Source organism: Salmo salar, chromosome ssa18 (genome assembly GCF_905237065.1).
Source record: "Salmo salar chromosome ssa18, Ssal_v3.1, whole genome shotgun sequence".
Classification (NCBI taxonomy): Eukaryota; Metazoa; Chordata; class Actinopteri; order Salmoniformes; family Salmonidae; genus Salmo; species Salmo salar.
The window spans coordinates 58,255,310-58,275,907 of record NC_059459.1 but is presented as its reverse complement, the minus strand read 5'-3'; the positions used below and the strand labels follow the sequence as shown (position 1 = coordinate 58,275,907).

The window sequence follows — 20,598 nt, the reverse complement described above, 5'->3', positions numbered from 1 at the left end:
CAACTGGGAACTCAGGGAAAGAAATATGTCCGACTCGAATTCCAAGTCGGGAACTCCGGCTTCTTTCTAGAGCTCCGACTTTCCGACCTAAATATCACTGATGTAATGATTTGACATCGTTTTTTCAGAGTTCCCAGTTGTCTTGAAAGCTCCATGAGCGTAGCCTAAACTATTTAGCTTATTCGACGTACAGACCTCTCTTTCGCGTCATATGTTGTTATTGTATCCTTCCGCTGCAGTCGTACTAGGAAAGAATCCGAGCAAAACAACAGTCTTGACCCGTGTGCCATCGAATTGTTACTTGAGGAACCCAAATCGGATATCTTAGATCGACTCCCTGTCATTCGTTTGACAATGAAGTTCCAATACAAAGAGGAACATCCATTTGAAAAGAGACGGTCTGAGGGCGAGAAAATAAGGAAGAAGTATCCGGACAGGGTGCCTGTAAGTAACTAGCTAAGCTAGCAAACATCCTAACGTTAAATTATTTTTGTTCTACCCAAAAGTCAATAGGGAAGCATTTGGATATTAAAACTAGTATTGATGTAGTCATCCCAATTAGATAACGTTAACGTGATAACCGCTCAAGCCATGTCTTGTTTGGTTTTGGTGTATTTTCATAACCACCTAAAGCAGGGCAGTTGTATTAGTTTTCTAGCTAGCTATCGCGTTAGCTTTTGTATGTGGGTTGGCAACAACAAATGGCTTCTTATGGGCCTACGGTGTTCGTCGCAGTTTAGTAGACTAGGCATAATTCTATTCAACATTGAATGGGATTTTTTTTTTTTTACTAGCTAGCAATCTGTCAACATGTTTGCTGTTAGTCCATGGAGTCAGACACCGTATTTCATAAGACGGGTAACGTTAGCTAGTTTAACATCCTTATAAAACAATAGGAGCTAATAGCTAACTTGGTACCAAGCTCATGTCAAAATGATACATGACATCTAATATTCAATGTTTCATTAGCTTCTAGGTTTACAGTTTAAGGTAGTTTGTGTTGAAAGAATAGTACCCTAAATAGCCTACAGCTGGTGTCAATAAGCAGTCCTTCTCATTTGGCCCCTCTGTAGGTAGGTTGTTTACAGAAGACCCCCTGTGCCCCCCCACCTATGACATTTTTTGCCGATACAGATACTTTTAGCGTCCTTTTAAGCATTCTAGTACAGTTAAATAGTTAACACCCATGGACACAGCGGTCTAAGGCTGTCAGTGCAAGAGGCGTAACTACAGTCCCTGGTTCGAATCCAGGCTGTATCACATCCAGCCGTGACTGTGGCGGCACACAATTGGCCCAGCGTCGTTCAGGTTTGGGTGGCCGGGTAGGCCATTATAAATAAGAATTTGTTCTTAACTGTCTTGCCTAGTTAAATAAATGTTACACACACACCACACTGACCAAAAAGTTATTTTGTTGGCATTTACGTATGTCCCCATTGCAAGTAAAACATAATGAAAACCTATTTCTTTCACTTACTTGCTGTGCTGTTTCGTTGTTCAATTGTTTAGTAGTTTCATTCTCAACCAGGATTTCTATGAAACGCTGTTTGGGTCTTTCCGTGTCAAAAAAGATACACGTCAATTAACACTATTTGACGTGTCAAATAACACTATTTGACCAATCAGGACCTGAATATGACTGCACGTCACATAGTAATTTAACACGTTCATAACATTTTTACATAGTTATTACACATTGATTACACTATCACTCGTATTTCATATGTTGCAACGATTCATTGATACGTATGCTATGACGCTGATGAAGTTGTCCCGCGCACATACAGTGCTGGTCATTAAAAAAAAGTAGCTAGCTCATGGATGCAAATGATGTTCTTCCCCAAAAACATAGCAAAACAACGACAGCTGTTTCAGTAACTATAGTTAGCTAGCTAACTATATAGCTGGGTATCATCATCAAAAATAGCTCTTATATATAACACAATTCTTATTTGATTAATGTTGGTTGGACCCATCTATGTGAAGCTAGCCACAAAAAGGATTAACCCCACAATAGTGGACTTTGCGGGTAGCCTTCAAAATAAAAGTATGTCATTGACAGGGATGCAAATGAATACAAATAGTAGAATTATGCCATAATTGAATAGATCATGCTAAACGAGGTTGTAATGTTATATAAAATCAACAAAAGATAATAATTTGTTAATTTGACAAAAATCTGTTGAACTCACACTGGATGTATTATACTTTAGAATTGCATTGGGGGCATACTTATTTTACTGTACAGCCTTACCTATGGATTGTGGATCAATGACATGGTGGGGTATCAGTCTACTCAGTGACACCCAGAGAACATTAGCGTCATTGCTCTTATTGCGGGACTCTGAAACAACTGTGAATTGAGCCACATTTATTTTCAGCCTATGTGTATTGAACACTATTCCAGAGGAAAAACAATACTGTGTGGATGTTTTTCAGTCTGATAACTCTGAGAAGGACATTGGGGGAAAAATATATTGGGTATTGAGTAGACATATACCCAATTTCATTGATCCCCAATCCTTAGGTTAAGCTGTACAGTGCAATATGAATGTCATTACACACAGTAGGCTGACTGGGGAGGTGATTTCACAGTCCCGCAATAGGAGCTACAATGCTAATATTTGCGTAAACTCTTCATAGTTGTGTTCTGTGGGTGTCACCGAGTAGACTGATACCCCATTTAATTGCTTCACATTCCAACTTTGTTTAACATTATGTAGTCTAACTATGGCATGATTCCACCAATTGTAACCTTCTGCATCACTTTCAAAGAGGTACTTTTATTTTGAAGGCAAACCACAAATTCCACTGTTGGGCCTACTATTTATTGTGGCTAGCTTCACAACTCAACCCGGTCGGGTCGAGCCTCACTAGCCAGATGAAGCTAGCTGGCTGCTTATAACGTTAGCTTTGGCCAACAGGGGTAAGTAAGTAGCTGGCTAGCTATTTATTTTCATAAACTGAAGTTCAATTTCAATAGGCGAACAACAAGTGGCTACCTAGCTAATACTTACTCACAAGGATTCCTAAATATAATGAATATTACTGCAATTTCTACTGGTCATTGTTTTCAGGCTGGTTGTATTGCTGCTAGCTAGGTACCAAGCTCAAGCTAGCTAGCTACCCCAGAAGTTGCGGTCTAACAAATAATGCTTTATTACCAACGCGGTATTGTAAACACATCGTTCGTGGCTGGTGTTTGCTTGTTTGCAGACTTTTATACAGCATTGACAGTGCTACTGATAGTAGTGGTGGCTCTTGGCTTGCACGTGCAAATTCAGAACTCACAACGTTCTAAAATATGACTGTGTTATTTGGTGTGTCAAATTTAAAAGCTTATTTAACACGTCAAATGGTGTTATTTGACTTGTATCTTTTTTGACACGCAAAGACCCAAACTGCTTTCCATAGTATGCATGTCAGTAAGCTAATAGCAGTGACGCTATTACTGTGTAACTACGGTAGTGCAACATCTGAAAAATAGGGCACTTGGTAGTGTATACCAAAAGCCAACATCACCCACGACAGAGAACGATTGATTGTCAAGGGCAATGAATTCCGCTATCTTGGCGTTAATGGTTTTCGCATTTGAGTTGTCTAGCTGAAATTTTCTTACTCTTTCAAATGACTGCTCGACTTGTTGACTGCTCGGTCCACACAGCAGACATTGTGGGCTAGGTTAGGAATTCTGTGTTGCACGTGTAACGCACAATTTTACGTGGTGTCATTACATGTACCTACGTTATATAGGTATGTACGTCAGCTTTGACATCAGTTTTGCACATCGTCGTTAAACTAGACATTGGGCCGATACCAATGTTGGCATTTTTAGCTAATATCGTCCAATTCCGATATGTTCACCGATGTATCATGCGTCCCTAGTTAGGATGTTTAGGGCAGAAATGTCAATAGATTCCTTCCTTCATTCTCAAGGATTGCTTGAGTACGATTTGTTCTGTCAACAAACTTGTCCAGAACTTTGTTCTGATAATCCTCCCAGAACGACATGTCTATTCCTCATTTGTAAGGCCTAACTATCCAAATTAAAGATGGCGTAAACGATCTGTAAAAAGACTTGGTGCAGGTTTTATGCACTGGCCTTAGAGCACAGGGACGTATTCTTTCTCTGTGAGATTTGGTTTCATTTCTACTCCCCACTCAAAAATCCTGTCCTGTCTGTGTCACAATAGCAGTGGAATCAAAATGGAGAAGTAATAAATGAACCAAAGCCAATGGACCATGGTTTCTGAAAATCACCTCGCACCGTGAGGTATCGCACGTCTCCGATCCCCTTTTCCTTGAAATTTGAAACAAAGAAGCTTGAATAGTGCAAGCGTATGTGACCAAGTTAACTATGAATGTAAAAGTTATTCATGTAAAGAGTAAGGCTCTTTTTTTTTGACCGTGTCAACTAACTTCGCATTGTTGGATACATAGCCACACAATATTTAGGCCTATACTGAATGCTTTTTTCCCCTTCTTTTTATTTGAGGTAATTGTGGAAAAAGCCCCCAAAGCAAGGATAGGAGATTTGGACAAGAAGAAGTACCTCGTGCCCTCTGACCTCACAGGTAACTTAAACTGTTATAACAGTGGCACCCATGTATCACAAACGCATACCATTCTTTTCCAAACTGTAATTGTTCAATTCCTCTACCTCTACTACAGTGGGCCAGTTCTACTTCCTCATCCGAAAACGAATCCACCTGCGGGCAGAGGACGCCTTATTCTTCTTTGTAAACAACGTCATTCCACCCACCTCCGCCACCATGGGCCTGCTATACCAGGTATGCTGCTTGTTCCTGTGGGGATTGGGATGCAATTCAGGGAAGCCTCCCCTACCTGTTTTGTCAACTCACACTAACACCTCTATCTCTCTCGCTCTCTTTCAGGAGCACCATGAAGAGGACTTTTTCCTCTACATTGCCTACAGTGATGAGAGTGTCTATGGAGACAACCAAACAGAAATCTGAACCTCCTCCCTTCCTCAACCAAGTCCTCCCCCCCCAAACCACACCCTGTGTCTATTCAAATGTTATATCCAGCTCAGCAGCCTGGAGTTCCCAGAGCAAAGATGTCAGATGCACTTTCACTCCCCCTCCTGTTATCCCTCTGTTTTCACCCCTTTTAGTACTATTCCTACAGTGTGAATTTTATTTGCCTCCAGGTCTTCGAGATAGGGATTTCGGTTGAATGGTCCCGTAAGCCAGTTTTCATAGTGCTTTGATCATGCTGAAACAGAGAACAGATGCCATTTTGAAATGACTGTTAGAATTGGGCAATGTTACCAGTTATTCTAAAGATGAGGGGTAAGAAAAGAGGTAGCCTTTGGATCTACCGTGATAGGTTAAATTCTGCTCCATTTGGCAATGAAAAAATTTAACGTGTTTATTAATGTAGTGTGCTGGTAAGATACTTTGAAGACGTAGTGTATTTGACATCTGACTGGAGTAGAATAGAATTCAAACTGAACAATCATCCTCCCTCTGCTTTGTGGTTAAAAAATATATTATTTTGATTATTGTACTTTATTTTTTGATTTCTGAGGTATTGTAAAGCAATTTTTTGTTTCCTTTTTTAAAGTTGGAACTCGTTATACAGCTGCGTTACTGGCGCCTCTCCACTCATGATCATACATGATAAAATGTGACAAAAAGCTAACTCTGTTTCCTGTCTGTTCTTAACTGTCAGTCTTTTGCCTTAATTCTTTGTGTATTTTTGCTGTATGTGAACATATTGAAATGGTTTCTGTGACCATAGTCTTGAGAGAGAGCCTGAATAAAGAACATACATTTATATTCTTCCGTCCACACCTGCGCTTTCAAATTATTATTAGCTTTCAAAATGGAAACCTTTTGATCGCTACATTGATCACACCACAGACTGCACTCACTGTGGAGATAACCAATCCCACCATCACATACAGTGGGGGAAAAAAGTATTTAGTCAGCCACCAATTGTGCAAGTTCTCCCACTTAAAAATATGAGAGAGGCCTGTAATTTTCATCATAGGTACACTTCAACTATGACAGACAATTAGGGAAAAAAATCCAGAAAATCACATTGTAGGATTTTTTATGAATTTATTTGCAAATTATGGTGGAAAATAAGTATTTGGTCAATAACAAAAGTTTCTCAATACTTTGTTAAATACCCTTTGTTGGCAATGACACAGGTCAAATGTTTTCTGTAAGTCTTCACAAGTTTTTCACACACTGTTGCTGGTATTTTGGCCCATTCCTCCATGCAGATCTCCTCTAGAGCAGTGATGTTTTGGGGCTGTCGCTGGGCAACACGGACTTTCAACTCCCTCCAAAGATTTTCTATTGGGTTGAGATCCTGAGACTGGCTAGGCCACTCCAGGACCTTGAAATGCTTCTTACGAAGCCACTCCTTCGTTGCCCGGGGTGTGTTTGGGATCATTGTCATGCTGAAAGACCCAGCCACATTTCATCTTCAATGACCTTGCTGATGGAAGGAGGTTTTCACTCAAAATCTCACGATACATGGCCCCATTCATTCTTTCCTTTACACGGATCAGTCGTCCTGGTCCCTTTGCAGAAAAACAGCCCCAAAGCATGATGTTTCCACCCCCATGCTTCACAGTAGGTATGGTGTTCTTTGGATGCAACTCAGCATTCTTTGTCCTCCAAACACGACGAGTTGAGTTTTTACCAAAAAGTTATATTTTGGTTTCATCTGACCATATGACATTCGCCCAGTCCTCTTCTGGATCATCCAAATGCTCTCTAGCAAACTTCAGACGGGCCTGGACATGTACTGGCTTAAGCAGGGGGACACGTCTGGCACTGCAGGATTTGAGTCCTTGGCGGCGTAGTGTGTTACTGATGGTAGGCTTTGTTACTTTGGTCCCAGCTCTCTGCAGGTGATTCACTAGGTCCCCCCGTGTGGTTCTGGGATTTTTGCTCACCATTCTTGTGATCATTTTGACCCCACGGGGTGAGATCTTGCGTGGAGCCCCAGATCGAGGGAGATTATCAGTGGTCTTGTACGTCTTCCATTTCCTAATAATTGCTCCCACAGTTGATTTCTTCAAACCAAGCTGCTTACCTATTGCAGATTCAGTCTTCCCAGCCTGGTGCAGGTCTACAATTTTGTTTCTGGTGTCCTTTGACAGCTCTTTGGTCTTGGCCATAGTGGAGTTTGGAGTGTGACTGTTTGAGATTGTGGACAGGTGTCTTTTATACTGATAACAAGTTCAAACAGGTGCCATTAATACAGGTAACGAGTGGAGGACAGAGGAGCCTCTTAAAGAAGAAGTTACAGGTCTGTGAGAGCCAGAAATCTTGCTTATTTGTAGGTGACCAAATACTTATTTTCCACCATAATATGCAAATAAATTCATAAAAAATCCTACAATGTGATTTTCAGGATTTTTTTTCTCATTTTGTCTGTCATAGTTGACGTGTACCTATGATGAAAATTACAGGCCTCTCTCATCTTTTTAAGTGGGAGAACTTGCACAATTGGTGCCTGACTAAATACTTTTTATGACATTACAAGCTTGGCACCCCTGTATTTGGGGAGTTTCTTCCATTCTTCTCTGCAGATCCTCTCAAGCTCTGTCGGGTTGGATGGGGAGCGTTGCTGCACTGCTATTTTCAGGTTTCTCCAGAGATGTTTGATCGGGTTCAAATTCGGGCTCTGGATGGGCCACTCAAGGACATTCAGGGACTTGTTCCGAAGCCACTCCTGCGTTGTCTTGGCTGTGTGCTTAGGGTCGTTACCCTGTTGGAAGGTGAAACTTCGCCCCAGTCTGGAGGCCCGGGCACTCTGGAGCAGGTTTTCATCAAGGATCTCTCTGTACAGTGCTCCGTTCATCTTTTCCTCGATCCTGACTAGTCTCCCAGTCCCTGCCGCTGAAAAACATCCCCACAGCATGATGCTGCACCACCATGCTTCACCGTAGGGATGGTGCCAGGTTTCCTTCAGACGTGATGCTTGGCATTCAGGACAAAGAGTTCAATCTTGGTTTCACCAGACCAGAGAATCTTGTTTCTCATGGTCTGAGTCTTTAGGTGCCTTTTGGCAAACTCCAAGCCGGCTGTCGTGCCTTTTACTGAGGGGTGGCTTCTGTCTAGCCACGACCATAAAGGCCTGATTGGTGGAGTGCTGCAGAGATGGTTGTCCTTTTGGAAGGGTCTCCCATCTCCACAGAGGAACTCTGGAGCTCTGTCAGAGTGACCATCGGGTTCTTGGTCACCTCCCTGATCAAGGCTCTTCTCCCCCAAATGCTCAGTTTGGCCGAGTGGCCAGCTGTTGGAAGAGTCTTGGTGGTTCCAAACTTCTACCATTTCAGAATGATGCAGGCCACTGTGTTCTTGGGGACCTTCAATACTGCATAAATGTTTTGGTACCCTTCCCCAGATATGTGCCTCGACACAATCCTGTCTCGGAGCTCTATCCTTCGACCTCATGGCTTGGTTTTTGCTCTGACATTTACTGTCAACTGTGGGACCTTATATAGACTAGTGTGTGCCTTTCCAAATAATTTCCAATCAATTGAATTTACCACGTGGACTTTAGTCAAGTTGTTGAAACATCTCAAGGACGATCAATGGAAACAGGATGCACTTGAACTCTATTTCGTGTCTCATAGCAAAGGGTCTGAATAGTTATGTAAATAAGGTTTTTCCATTTTGTATTTGTAATTTTTTTATACATTTGCAAATATTTCACTGTTTTCTCTTTGTCTTTATGGGGATGTTGAAATCAGGGAAATGTTTGGTTCTGAATGAAAGTTTAAAAGACGTAATTTATAGAGGTTTATGTCTGGGTCAAATCAAGGCTGGTCCAGACCGGAAAAAATCTGAACCAAACCTAGAAGTCTCTGATTGGTTTAGACTACACGAAAGACGTCCAGAAACCATCAGCGTCGGTCCATGCTCACTGATATGTAGCCTGTGTTGCCTGAAATATAATTTTAGGAATGTACATCTATGTGGTAAGCCTACCGTTTGTAAACACACAAAAAAAGACATCCAAAATAATTTGGCTTGTGCTTACTGGGGCATAGCCTACCCCGTCGGCCGCAATAGAATTTTATGAACGTCCATCCATGTAGTAGGCCGTTGCATTGGCTTTATTAGTCCTGTTTCCTATGACTAATCAATTTGGCTATTTAAATTTTGAATATCAGCTACCCAACTTTATCAGGAGTTATCGCGAGCCAGGCCTATTTACAACGTGTTCACACAGCGGGAAATGCACAAGTATTTTATTTTTCTCAATGATCAGCATGTCAAAAAATTAACGGATACAAACTTGAAACCACTGATCATGAAAATGGGGTGAAACTCCTGGACAACAGTTGTGATTATCCATTCCATTTGGTCAGTTTTACTTTGACCTGTCCAGTTTTTAGGATATGTTGTTTGTTAACATGACAGCGCGTTTTTTTATTTGATTCGGCATCATTAAGGTTAGGCCATTTGATCGGAGAAACCTGCATGATGTAGAAAGTGTCCATGTCATACAATTGTTATACATTTTGGCCCCAGCCTGTAGGTTACAGAAAAGGTCACAATCTTTATATCAGCAACGCGCCTCTCCAACAACCGAGGTAAAGACAGTTTCAGGTTGGATATTCGCCTGTAATTTTCCTAACGTCCACCAATAGCAGTTAGGGACTTTCAACATAGTGATGAATCAAAAAAAAAATCTCAGTTGCTCTATAACCATTACTCCTAAAACTTCAAAACTGGTTGTAGCTAACCCGATGGCACACATTGCATACACTTTTTTTGTCGATTTACATCTTGCACTATTTTAAATTATTTATTTACATTTTTTGAATTTCAATAGCTCTTTGGTCATATGACCTACTGACTTCAAACAAGGTTCAGAATGTACATTCAGTGGGCCTACACATTGCACGCCCTTTAGTTTGTCGTTTTTCTTCTCACACATTTTTACATGAATTATTCAAACTTTCAAATTTCAATAGCTCCTTGGTCATGTGACCTACTGACTTCAAACAAGGTTCAAAATGTCCACTGACTACCCCTATATATTGCACACCCTTTAGTTTGTCCATTTGAATCTCACACGTTTTTACATGAATTTTTCAAACTTTCAAATGTCAATAGCTCCTTGGTCATGTGACCTACTGACTTCAAACAAGGTTCAGAATGTCCACTGACTGCCCTTATATAGTCAGTGGACTATAGTTATTCCATTGTACTGGATCTAATACATATTAGCATTTTACATACATTCATAAGTGTAATACTTTTTTATGACATACTGTGAAAACTCCCTTGACTGCTGGCTCTGTCACTTTCAGACATGTGGCGGGTAGCCTAGTGGTTAGAGTGTTGGGCCAGTAACCGAAAGGTTGCTAGATCAAATCCCAGAGCTGACAAGGTAAACATCTGTTATTCTGCCCCTGAACAAGGCAGTTAATTAAACATCTGTTCCTAGGCTTTCATTGTGAGTAAGAATTTGTTCTTAAGTGACTTGTGTAGTTAAATTAAGGTTTACTTCACATCATTTTTTTATTTTATTTTATTTAACCAGGTAGGCCAGTTGAGAAGAAGTTCTCATTTACAACTGCGACCTGGCCAAGATAAAGCAAAGCAGTGCGACAAAAACAACAACACAGAGTTACACATAAACAAACGTACAGTCAATAACACAATAGAAGAAAAAGAAAATCTATGTACAGTGTGTGCAAATGTAGAAGAGTAGGGAGGTAGGCAATAAATAGGCCATAGAGGTGAAATAATTACAATTTAGCATTAACACTGGAGTGATAGATGTGCAACTGATGATGTGTAAGTAGAGATACTGGGGTGCAAAAGAGCAAGAGGGTAAGTAATAATATGAGGATGAGGTAGTTGGGTGTGCTATTTACAGATTGGCTGTGTACAGGTACAGTGATCGGTAAGCTGCTCTGACAGCTGATGCTTAAAGTTAGAGAGGGAGATAAGTCTCCAGCTTCAGTGATTTTTGCAATTCGTTCCAATAATTGGCAACAGAGACCTGGAAGGAAAGGCGGCCAAAGGAAGTGTTGGCTTTGGGGATGACCAGTGAAATATACCTGCTGGAGCGCGTGATATGGGTGGGTGTTGCTATGGTGACCTGTGAGCTGAGATAAGGCGGGGCTTTACCTAGCAAGGACTTATAGATGACCTGGAGCCAGTGGGTTTGGCGACGAATATGTAGTGAGGGCCAGCCAACAAGAGCATACAGGTCGCAGTGATGGGTGGTATAAGGGCCTTTGGTGACAAAACGGATGGCACTGTGATAGACTACATCCAGTTTGCTGAGTAGAGTGTTGGGGGCTATTTTGTAAATGACATTGCCAAAGTCAAGGATTGGTAGGATAGTCATTTTTACGAGGGTAAGTTTGGCAGCATGAGGGAAGGAGGCTTTGTTGCGAAATAGGATGCCGATTCTAGATTGAATTTTGGATTGGAGATGCTTAATGTGAGTCTGGAAGGAGAGTTTACAGTCTAACTAGACACCTAGGTATTAGTAGTTGTCCACATATTCTAGGTCAGAACCGTCCAGAGTAATGATGCTAGTCGGGCGGGAGGGTGCGGGCAGCAATCGGTTGAAGAGCATGCACTTAGTTTTACTAGCATTTAAAAGCAGTTGGAGGCCACGGAAGGAGTGTTGTATGGCGTTGAAGCTCATTTGGAGGTTTGTTAGCACAGTGTCCAAAGAAGGGCCAGATGTATACAGAATGGTGTCATCTGCGTAGAGGTGGATCAGAGAATCACCAGCAGCAAGAGCGACATTATTGATGTATACAGAGAAAAGAGTCGGCCCGAGAATTGAACCCTGTGGCACCCCTATAGAGACTGCCAGAGGTCCAGACAACAGGCCCTCCGATTTGACACACTGAACTCTGAGAAGTAGATGGTGAACCAGGCGAGGCAGTCATTTGAGAAGCCAAGGCTGTTGAGTCTGCATAAGAATACGGTGATTGACAGAGTCGAAAGCCTTGTCCAGGTCGATGAAGACGGCTGCACAGTACTGTCTTTTATCGATGGCGGTTATGATATCGTTTAGGACCTTGAGCGTGGCTGAGGTGCACCCATGACCAGCTCGGAAACCAGATTGCATAGTGGAGAAGGTACGGTGGGATTCGAAATGGTCGGTGATCTGTTTGTTAACTTGGCTTTCAAAGAAAGTTTTTACACTGTCTGGCAGTCTTACTAATGTGCCAGAGGTATGAGGAGTGAAATCCTCCTTTGTGTATATGGGATCAAATATTTCCTAACACTTTGGATCCTATTCAGTTAGAAGACACAATGAGTCAATGCAATTTTTTTATTTTTTTACTTATTACTGTCCATGAGTAACCTCGACCTTGTGGGTCTGTGGGTGATTGGGCCAATAAAGTGCCAGCTCAATTCTAACACTGACTAGTCTCTCATGCCCCTATGAACGGGGACACAGGGCAATAGTTTTTAATCTAAACCAGCCTTATTTTACTGGAGTACACTAACCCCTAATTGGGGCTCTTTTCTTGACACACCATAGCAGTTTACCAGATAAGAAGTCAAGAAGATCAAAAAGTAGATTGTTTTAAGGGTGTATTACGTCCTGTGCTGGCCCTATTGTCATATCCATTCTGGATTCTGAGGGGTAAAATCATAGCTGAAAAATGCCTCTATGTATGTGTTTACTGTATGTGGGAATGTCTTATGTCCGTCCTACATGTAGTGTTGATACATGGAATATTCCTCAACTGCATATATCATAAATTGCTAATGCAAATAGAAGTATTATGTTCAACAACTGACATATTCAGATATTATTTTGACAAACACACTTTAACTTCGGTGCTGCTTACAATTCCTTCTCTTTTGTCATAGACGTGATGGCCACCGTCATCTGTGATCTTTGTGATATGACTTTAAGCACGTACTGATGAAACTGTCACTTAATATTTTTTTCTTAAAGTCTATAAACGCTCTACATTTATTCACTCTGTGATAGGGTTGGATCCTATATGCTACTTTTATTATTGTCCTGTAAATGGTTCAGTGCCTATAATTTAGGCTGTGTGTAGAACGGGGCATAAAGGAAATTACCTCTACTAGATTATAGTGATAAGGAAAACAGCAAACAGTTTGGGCCTGTGTATTAATTTGCCTATAACTAATCAGAATTCCATTATGTTTACATAAAAAAGAGAATACTTCAAAATGAGAAGATCCTGCCATGGAAAAGACGACTGGGTGGACATAAAGTGGAAAGGAGGGGAAATAACTCACACCGTGCAGCAGGACACCTTCAGCTGCGTGGTCTTTGTAATGCAGGTTTGATAGTTATATTTTCAATAATGAATGGTTAGCTGTTATGTGACAAGTAGGTCAAAAACTCAAAAAAAAAATATTTGGTGTAGATGGTCAAGGAAGTTGCAGTGTCACGGGTGTCATAGGGATTGGACCAAAACGCAGCGGAAACGTGTAAACTCATCTTCTTATTTTATTAAAGAAGGAAAACAAAAGAAACACGTATACAAAAACAACAAACGACACTAAACAGTCCCGTCAGGTGCACGAACACAAAACAGGAAATAACTACCCACAAATCCCATAGAAAAAACACCCCTCTTAAATAGGAACTTCAATAAGAAGCAACGAGGAGCAGCTGCTTCCAATTGAAGGTCAACCCAATAAACACCACATAGAAATAGACATACTAGAACTAACATAGAAAAAAACTAACAAGAACATAGCCCAACAGACACCCCTCTTAAATAAGAACATAGCCCAACAAAGCCCAACAAACCCCGAAACACTCTAAACAAACACCCCCTGCCAAGCCCTGACCAAACTACAATAACAAACAACTACTTTTACTGGTCAGGACGTGACAGTACCCCCCCAAAGGTGCAGACCCCGGAAGCACCTCACACAAAAAAAAATAAACCCCAAAACAAAAAATAATCCTAACTAAAGGGAGGGAAGGGAGGGTGGCCACCGTCACCGACGGTTCTTGTGCTACACCCCCCCCCCTCCCCAACCTCCTACTACGGAGGTGGCTCAGGCTCCGGCCTTACTCCCCAACCTAACCTGTCCATCCCCGCTAAATGCTTATTATATTTTACCCATCCCAAAGTCTCTGGGCTATGGCACGTCGCTGAAGACCTCGGGCTGATGCGCTTCGCTGGAGACCTCGGACTGGAGGGCGACTCTGGGAGCTCCGGACTGGAGGGCGACTCTGGGAGCGCCGGTTCCGGACTGGAGGGTGACTCTGGGAGCGCCGGTTCCGGACTGGAGGGCGACTCTGGGAGCGCCGGTTCCGGACTGGAGGGCCATCTCTAGACGGGGCACTGTCTCCCGGAAGCTCTGGACGGGGCACTGTCGCCGGAAGCCCTGGGCGGGGCACTGTCGCCGGAAGCCCTGGGCGGGGCACTGTCGCCGGAAGCCCTGGGCGGGGCACTGTCGCCGGAAGCCCTGGGCGGGGCACTGTCGCCGGAAGCCCTGGGCGGGGAACTGTCGCCGGAAGCCCTGGGCGGGGAACTGTCGTCGGAAGCTCTGGGCGGGGAACTGTCGTCGGAAGCTCTGGACGGGGGACTGTCGTCGGAAGCTCTGGACGGGGGACTGTCGTCGGAAGCTCTGGACGGGGGACTGTCGTCGGAAGCTCTGGACGGGGGACTGCGCACTGCAGGCCTGATGCGTGGGGCTGGCTTAGCAGGTGACAGACTAAGGACACGCACCACAGGGCTAGTGTGAGGAGCAGGTGCAGGACGAGCTGGACTGGGCTGACGCACTGGAGGCCAGGGTCATGGGGCTGGTACTGGAGGTACCAGACTGGAGACACGCACCCCAAGGCTAGTGCGAGGAGCGGGAACAGGACGTACTAGACTGGGCTGACGCACTGGAGGCCTGGTGCGTGGTTCTGGCTTTGGAGGCGCCAGACTAGAGACACGCACCTCAGGGCTAGTGCGAGGAGCAGGAACTGGATACACCGGGCCATGAGTAGGCACTGGAGGTCTGGAGCGCACCTCCTGCACAACCCGTCCTGGCTGGATGGTAATAGTAGCCCTGCACGAGCGGAGTGCTGGCACAGGGCGAACTGGGTTGTGCAGAGGCCTGATGGTTGCCGTGCGTAGAGCTGGCGTAGGGTACCCTGGGCCTAGGAGGCACACTGGTGGCCAGATGTGCTGCGCAGGCATCCTCCTTCCAGGCTGGATGTCCACTCTAGCACGGCACTTGCGAGGGGCTGGGATTGCTCGCACCGGACTGTGCGTGCACATGGGCGAGATCGTGTGCACTTCCGCATACACCGGCGCTCTCCTCTCCACACGCTCCCCATAATAAGCACGGGAGTTGGCTTATGGCTTACCCTTGGCCCAGCCAAACTACCCGTGTGCCCCCCCCCAAAAAAAATATTATTGAGGGTGCCTCTCAGGCTTCCTTGCCAGCCGTGTTCCCGCATAGCGTCCCCGGTCCTCTTCAGCCTTCCTCCATGGTCCTTCTCCCGCTAGTATCTGCTCCCAAGTCCAAAACTCCTTATAGCTCTGCTGCTGCTCCTTCTTCTGCTGCTTGGTCCGTTTGTGGTGGGTAGTTCTGTCACGGGTGTCGTAGGGATTGGACCAAAACGCAGCGGGAACATGTAAACTCATCTTCTTATTTTATTAAAGAAGGAAAACAAAAGAAACACGTATACAAAAACAACAAACGACACTAAACAGTCCCGTCAGGTGCACGAACACAAAACAGGAAATAACTACCCACAAATCCCATAGAAAAAACACCCCTCTTAAATAGGAACTTCAATAAGAAGCAACGAGGAGCAGCTACTTCCAATTGAAGGTCAACCCAATAAACACCACATAGAAATAGACATACTAGAACTAACATAGAAATAAACTAACAAGAACATAGCCCAACAAACCCCAAAACACTCTAAACAAACACCCCCTGCCACGCCCTGACCAAACTACAATAATAAACAACTTCTTTTACTGGTCAGGACGTGACACACAGAACTTCCCCGACATCCCCTCCCAAATTGATATAGAACCTTCACAAAAACACATGGAGCAACTGCGAAAAGAAATGGCTGAGGATATACTAAAAATGTCTGGTATGTAATGACATTTAATTCAAAGTAAATGGAAATTCTTTATTTTTATGTACAGTTGAAGTCGGAAGTTTACATACACCTTAGCCAAATACATTTAAACTCAGATTTTCACAATTCCTAACATTTAATCCTAGTAAGAAATTCCCCATCTTAGGTCAGTTAGGATCACCACTTTATTTTAAGAATTTGAAATGGTAGAATAATAGTGGAGAGAATGATTTATTTCAGCTTTTATTTCTTTCATCACATTCTCAGTGGGTCAGAAGTTTACATACACTCAATTAGTATTTGGTAGCGTTGCCTTTAAATTGTTTAACTTGGGTCAAACATTTCGGATAGCCTTCCACAAGCTTCCCACATTAAGTTGGGTGAATTTTGGCCCATTCCTCCTGACAGAGCTGGTGTAACTGAGTCAGGATTGTAGGCCTCCTTGCTCGCACACGCTTTTTCAGTTCTGCCCACAAATGTTCTATGGGATTGAGGTCAGGGCTTTGTAATGGCCACTCCAATACCTTGACTTTGTTGTCCTTAAGCCATTTTGCCACAATTTTATTAGTATGCTTGGGGTCATTGTCCATTTGTAAGACCCATTTGCGACCAAGCTTTAACTTCCTGACTGATGTCTTGAGATGTTGCTTCAATATATCCACATCATTTTCCATCCTCATGATGTCATCTATTTTGTGAAGTGCACCAGTCCCTCCTGCAGCAAAGCACCCCCGCAATATGATGCTGCCACCCACGTGCTTCACGGTTGGGATGGTGCTCCTTGGCTTGCAAGCTTCCCCTTTTTTCCTCCAAACATAACGATGGTCATTATGGCCAAACAGTTCCATTTTCGTTTCATCAGACCAGAGGACATTTCTCCAAAAAGTACGATCTTTGTCCCCATGTGCAGTTGCAAACCGTAGTCTGGCTTTTTTATGGCGGTTTTGGAGCAGTGGCTTCTTCCTTGCTGAGCGGCCTTTCAGGTTATGTCGATATAGGACTTGTTTTACTGTGGATATAGATACTTTTGTACCTGTTTCCTCCAGCATCTTCACAGGGTCCTTTACTGTTGTTCTGGGATTGATTTGCACTTTTCACACCAAAGTACGTTCATCTCAACCAGATAGAACACGTCTCCTTCCTGAGCGGTATGACGGCTCCGTGGTCCCATGGGGTTTATACTTGCATACTATTGTTTGTACAGATGAACGTGGTACCTTCAGGCGTTTGGAAATTGCTCCCAAGGATGAACCAGACTTGTGGAGGTCTACAATTATTTTTCTGAGGTCTTAGCTGATTTCTTTTGATTTTCCAAATGATTTCAAGCAAAGAGGCAAAGAGGCCTTGAAATACATCCACAGGTACACCTCCAATTGACTCAAATGATGTCAATTAGCCTATCAGAAACTTCTAAAGCCATGACATCATTTTCTGGAGTTTTCCAAGCTGTTTAAAGGCACAGTCAACTTAGTGTATGTAAACTTCTGACCCACTGGAATTGTGATACAGTGAATTATAAGTGAAATAACATGTCTGTAAACAATTGTTGGAAAAATTACTTGTGTCATGCACAAAGTAGATGTCCTAACCGACTTGCCAAAACTATAGTTTGTTAACAAGAAATTTGTGGAGTGGTTGAAAAACGAGTTTTAATGACTCCGACTGTAAACTTCCGACTTCAACTGTAGTTGTGTGGGACATCCATGTGTTCAGTTCATGCCTATGATTTCAGAGTTCAACAAAGCCAACAACTGCTTCATGTGTGTCACTGATAAAGAACCTGGATGTGGCCCAAAGACTGACTGGGTTAGTAACTTTATTTAACATGTTTATAATCTTTTGACAACAGTGACAGCATGTAAGACAATTGATGATATAACACAATGGATGGCTAATTCGTCATACTGCATTGATATTTGATATTATTTATAACGTGTTACGCTTTGTTTTGTTTTAGATTGAATGTTTTGCATGCCAACGGTGGTTCCATGTGCTGTGCCTAGGAATGAAGACAGAGTTCAGAGTGAAGAACACAAACTGGAAGTGCTGTCTTTGTTGTTGAAAATGTATGCTATACCTCATCCACACTGAAGAGGCTCTGAAATGTACATCAACCAGGGATAAAGAGAAAGTTAACACTGTGAAATGTGTAGTACTTATTTGAATTGAAGTGTCTGTTGACATGTTGGAAATTATTAAAGGTCTACAATTTATGTTTAATTTGTCAATATTCCATTTTTATTCATACATTTTCTGGCCACCATTATTGTGGTTACATGTTCAGTATTTATTTTATTTATTTAACCTTTATTTAACCAGGAAGGGCTCATTGAGATTTAAAATCTATTTTTCAAGAGTGTCCTGGCCAAGATAGGCAGCGCCAAGTCATTACAAAATTTACAGACAAACAACATGAAAAACTACAAGTAATCTAGTAAAAATCATAGAATTCACAAGAGTATAACAAAATCAAAAACAGCAAATTAAAAACATTGACATGTCAGGGAATCAGTCTCAAGATCATTCATCAGTGATTTAAAAATACCAATCGGGACAAGTTCTTCCAGTTTAAAAGTATTTTGTAAGGCATTCCAAGACGATGGCGCAGAGTACATAAAAGCCCTTTTACCAAATTCAGTTCGGACATTTGGAACAGTTAGCAGGATAAAGTCACGCGAACGAAGAGAGTACCCACCACATGAGAACGGTGAGGAATCAGCCCAGAACTACATGGGAGGATCTTGTCAATGATCTCAAGGCAGCTGGGACCATAGTCACCAAGAAAACAATTGGTAACACACTACACCGTGAAGGACTGAAATCCTGCAGCGCCCGCAAGGTCCGCCTGCTCAAGAAAGCACATACACATGCCCTTCTGAAGTTTGCCAATGAACATCTGAATGATTCAGAGGACAACTGGATGAAAGTGTTGTGGTCAGATGAGACCAAAATGGAGCTCTTTGGCATCAACTCAACTCGCTGTGTTTGGAGGAGGAGGAATGCTGCCTATGACCCCAAGAACACCATCCCCACCGTCAAACATGGAGGTGGAAACATTATGCTTTGGGGGTGTTTTTCTGCAAAGGGGACAGGACAACTTCACCGCATCAAAGGGACGATGGACGGGGCCATGTACCATCAAATCGTGGGTGAGAACCTCCTTCCCTCAGCCAGGGCATTGAAAATGGGTCGTGGATGGGTATTCCAGCATGACAATGACCCAAAACACACAGCCAAGGCAACAAAGGAGTGGCTCAAGAAGAAGCACATTACGGTCCTGGAGTGGCCTAGCCAGTCTCCAGACCTTAATCCCATAGAAAATCTGTGGAGGGAGCTGAAGGTTCAAGTTGCCAAACGTCAGCGTCGAAACCTTAATGACTTGGAGAAGATCTGCAAAGAGGAGTGGGACAAAATCCCTCCTGAGATGTGTGCAAACCTGGTGGCCAACTACAAGAAACGTCTGACCTCTGTGATTGCCAACAAGGGTTTTGCCACCAAGTACTAAGTCATGTTTTGCAGAGGGGGTCAAATACTTATTTCCCTCATTAAAATGCAAATCATTTTATAACATTTTTGACATTTTTTGTTGTTGTTATTCTGTCTTTCACTGTTCAAATAAACCTACCATTAAAATTATAGACTGATCATTTCTTTGTCAGTGGGAAATGTACAAAATCAGCAGGGGATCAAATACTTTCCCCCCTATATTTCACTGGTCATCCCCAATGCCAACACCTCTTTGGCCGCCTTTCCTTCCAGGTCTCTGCTGCCAATGACTGGAACGAATTGCAAAAATCGCTGAAGTTGTTTTGACTTTCTGTTGTGGATACGGTTGGTGAGTAATGCAGTAGTCAAGCCAAGCCTTGTGATATCTCACCTTATCTTTTACGCTCCCTTTCTCTCATTATGTGTTTGTGGAGGGCTTATATCTCCCTCACTAACTTTAAGCATCAGTTATCTGAGCAGCTTACCGATCGCTGCAGCTGTACACAGCCAATCTGTAAATAGTCCATCCAACTACCTACCTCATCCCCATATTGTTTTTATTTACTTTTTTTGCTCTTTTGCACACCAGTATTTCTACTTGCACATCATCATCTGCACATCTATCTCTCCAGTGTTAATTTGCTAAATTGTAATTACTTCGTTACTATGGCCTATTTATTGCCTTGCCTCCTAACTCCATTTGCAAACACTGTATATAGATTTTTCTATTGTGTTATTTACTATACTTTTGTTTATCCCATGTGTAACTCTGTGTTGTTGTTTTTTGTCACACTGCTTTTTATCTTGGCCAGGTCACAGTTGTAAATGAGAACTTGTTCTCAACTGGCATACCTGGTTAAATAAAGGTGAAATAAAAAAACTACAAGTGTAGTTATTGGAGGTGCATCTTGGTCAGTTTAGCTCAGAACATGCAGCCCTAGTCAATCGGCCACCTAATCCTGTATAATGAGCGTGCCGTCCGTGAACTTCAGTCATTCCAAATAAAATCATCTGTTCAAGGTCTGGGCCACGTGCTAATTAGAAACC

At 42.8% G+C, this 20,598-nt stretch overlaps 1 protein-coding gene across 1 annotated transcript; it reads left to right on the top strand.

Moving 5' to 3' along the window:
- The first annotated feature begins 143 nt into the window (after positions 1-143).
- LOC106577557 (gamma-aminobutyric acid receptor-associated protein) lies at positions 144-5,804 on the top strand. Its single transcript, XM_014155700.2, has 4 exons — positions 144-444; positions 4,496-4,574; positions 4,672-4,790; positions 4,896-5,804. Exons 1-4 carry the CDS (start codon positions 355-357, stop codon positions 4,974-4,976), a joined length of 369 nt encoding a protein of 122 aa, XP_014011175.1. The 5' UTR covers positions 144-354; the 3' UTR covers positions 4,977-5,804.
- Positions 5,805-20,598: the final 14,794 nt, after the last annotated feature.

Bases quoted from the DNA above. Each gene is read 5' to 3' on its own strand.
- LOC106577557 (XM_014155700.2), top strand. From the start codon at position 355: ATGAAGTTCCAATACAAAGAGGAACATCCATTTGAAAAGAGACGGTCT. The intron at 4,575-4,671 runs GTAACTTAAACT...CCTCTACTACAG, and splicing joins CGTGCCCTCTGACCTCACAG to TGGGCCAGTTCTACTTCCTC. The intron at 4,791-4,895 runs GTATGCTGCTTG...GCTCTCTTTCAG, and splicing joins CCATGGGCCTGCTATACCAG to GAGCACCATGAAGAGGACTT.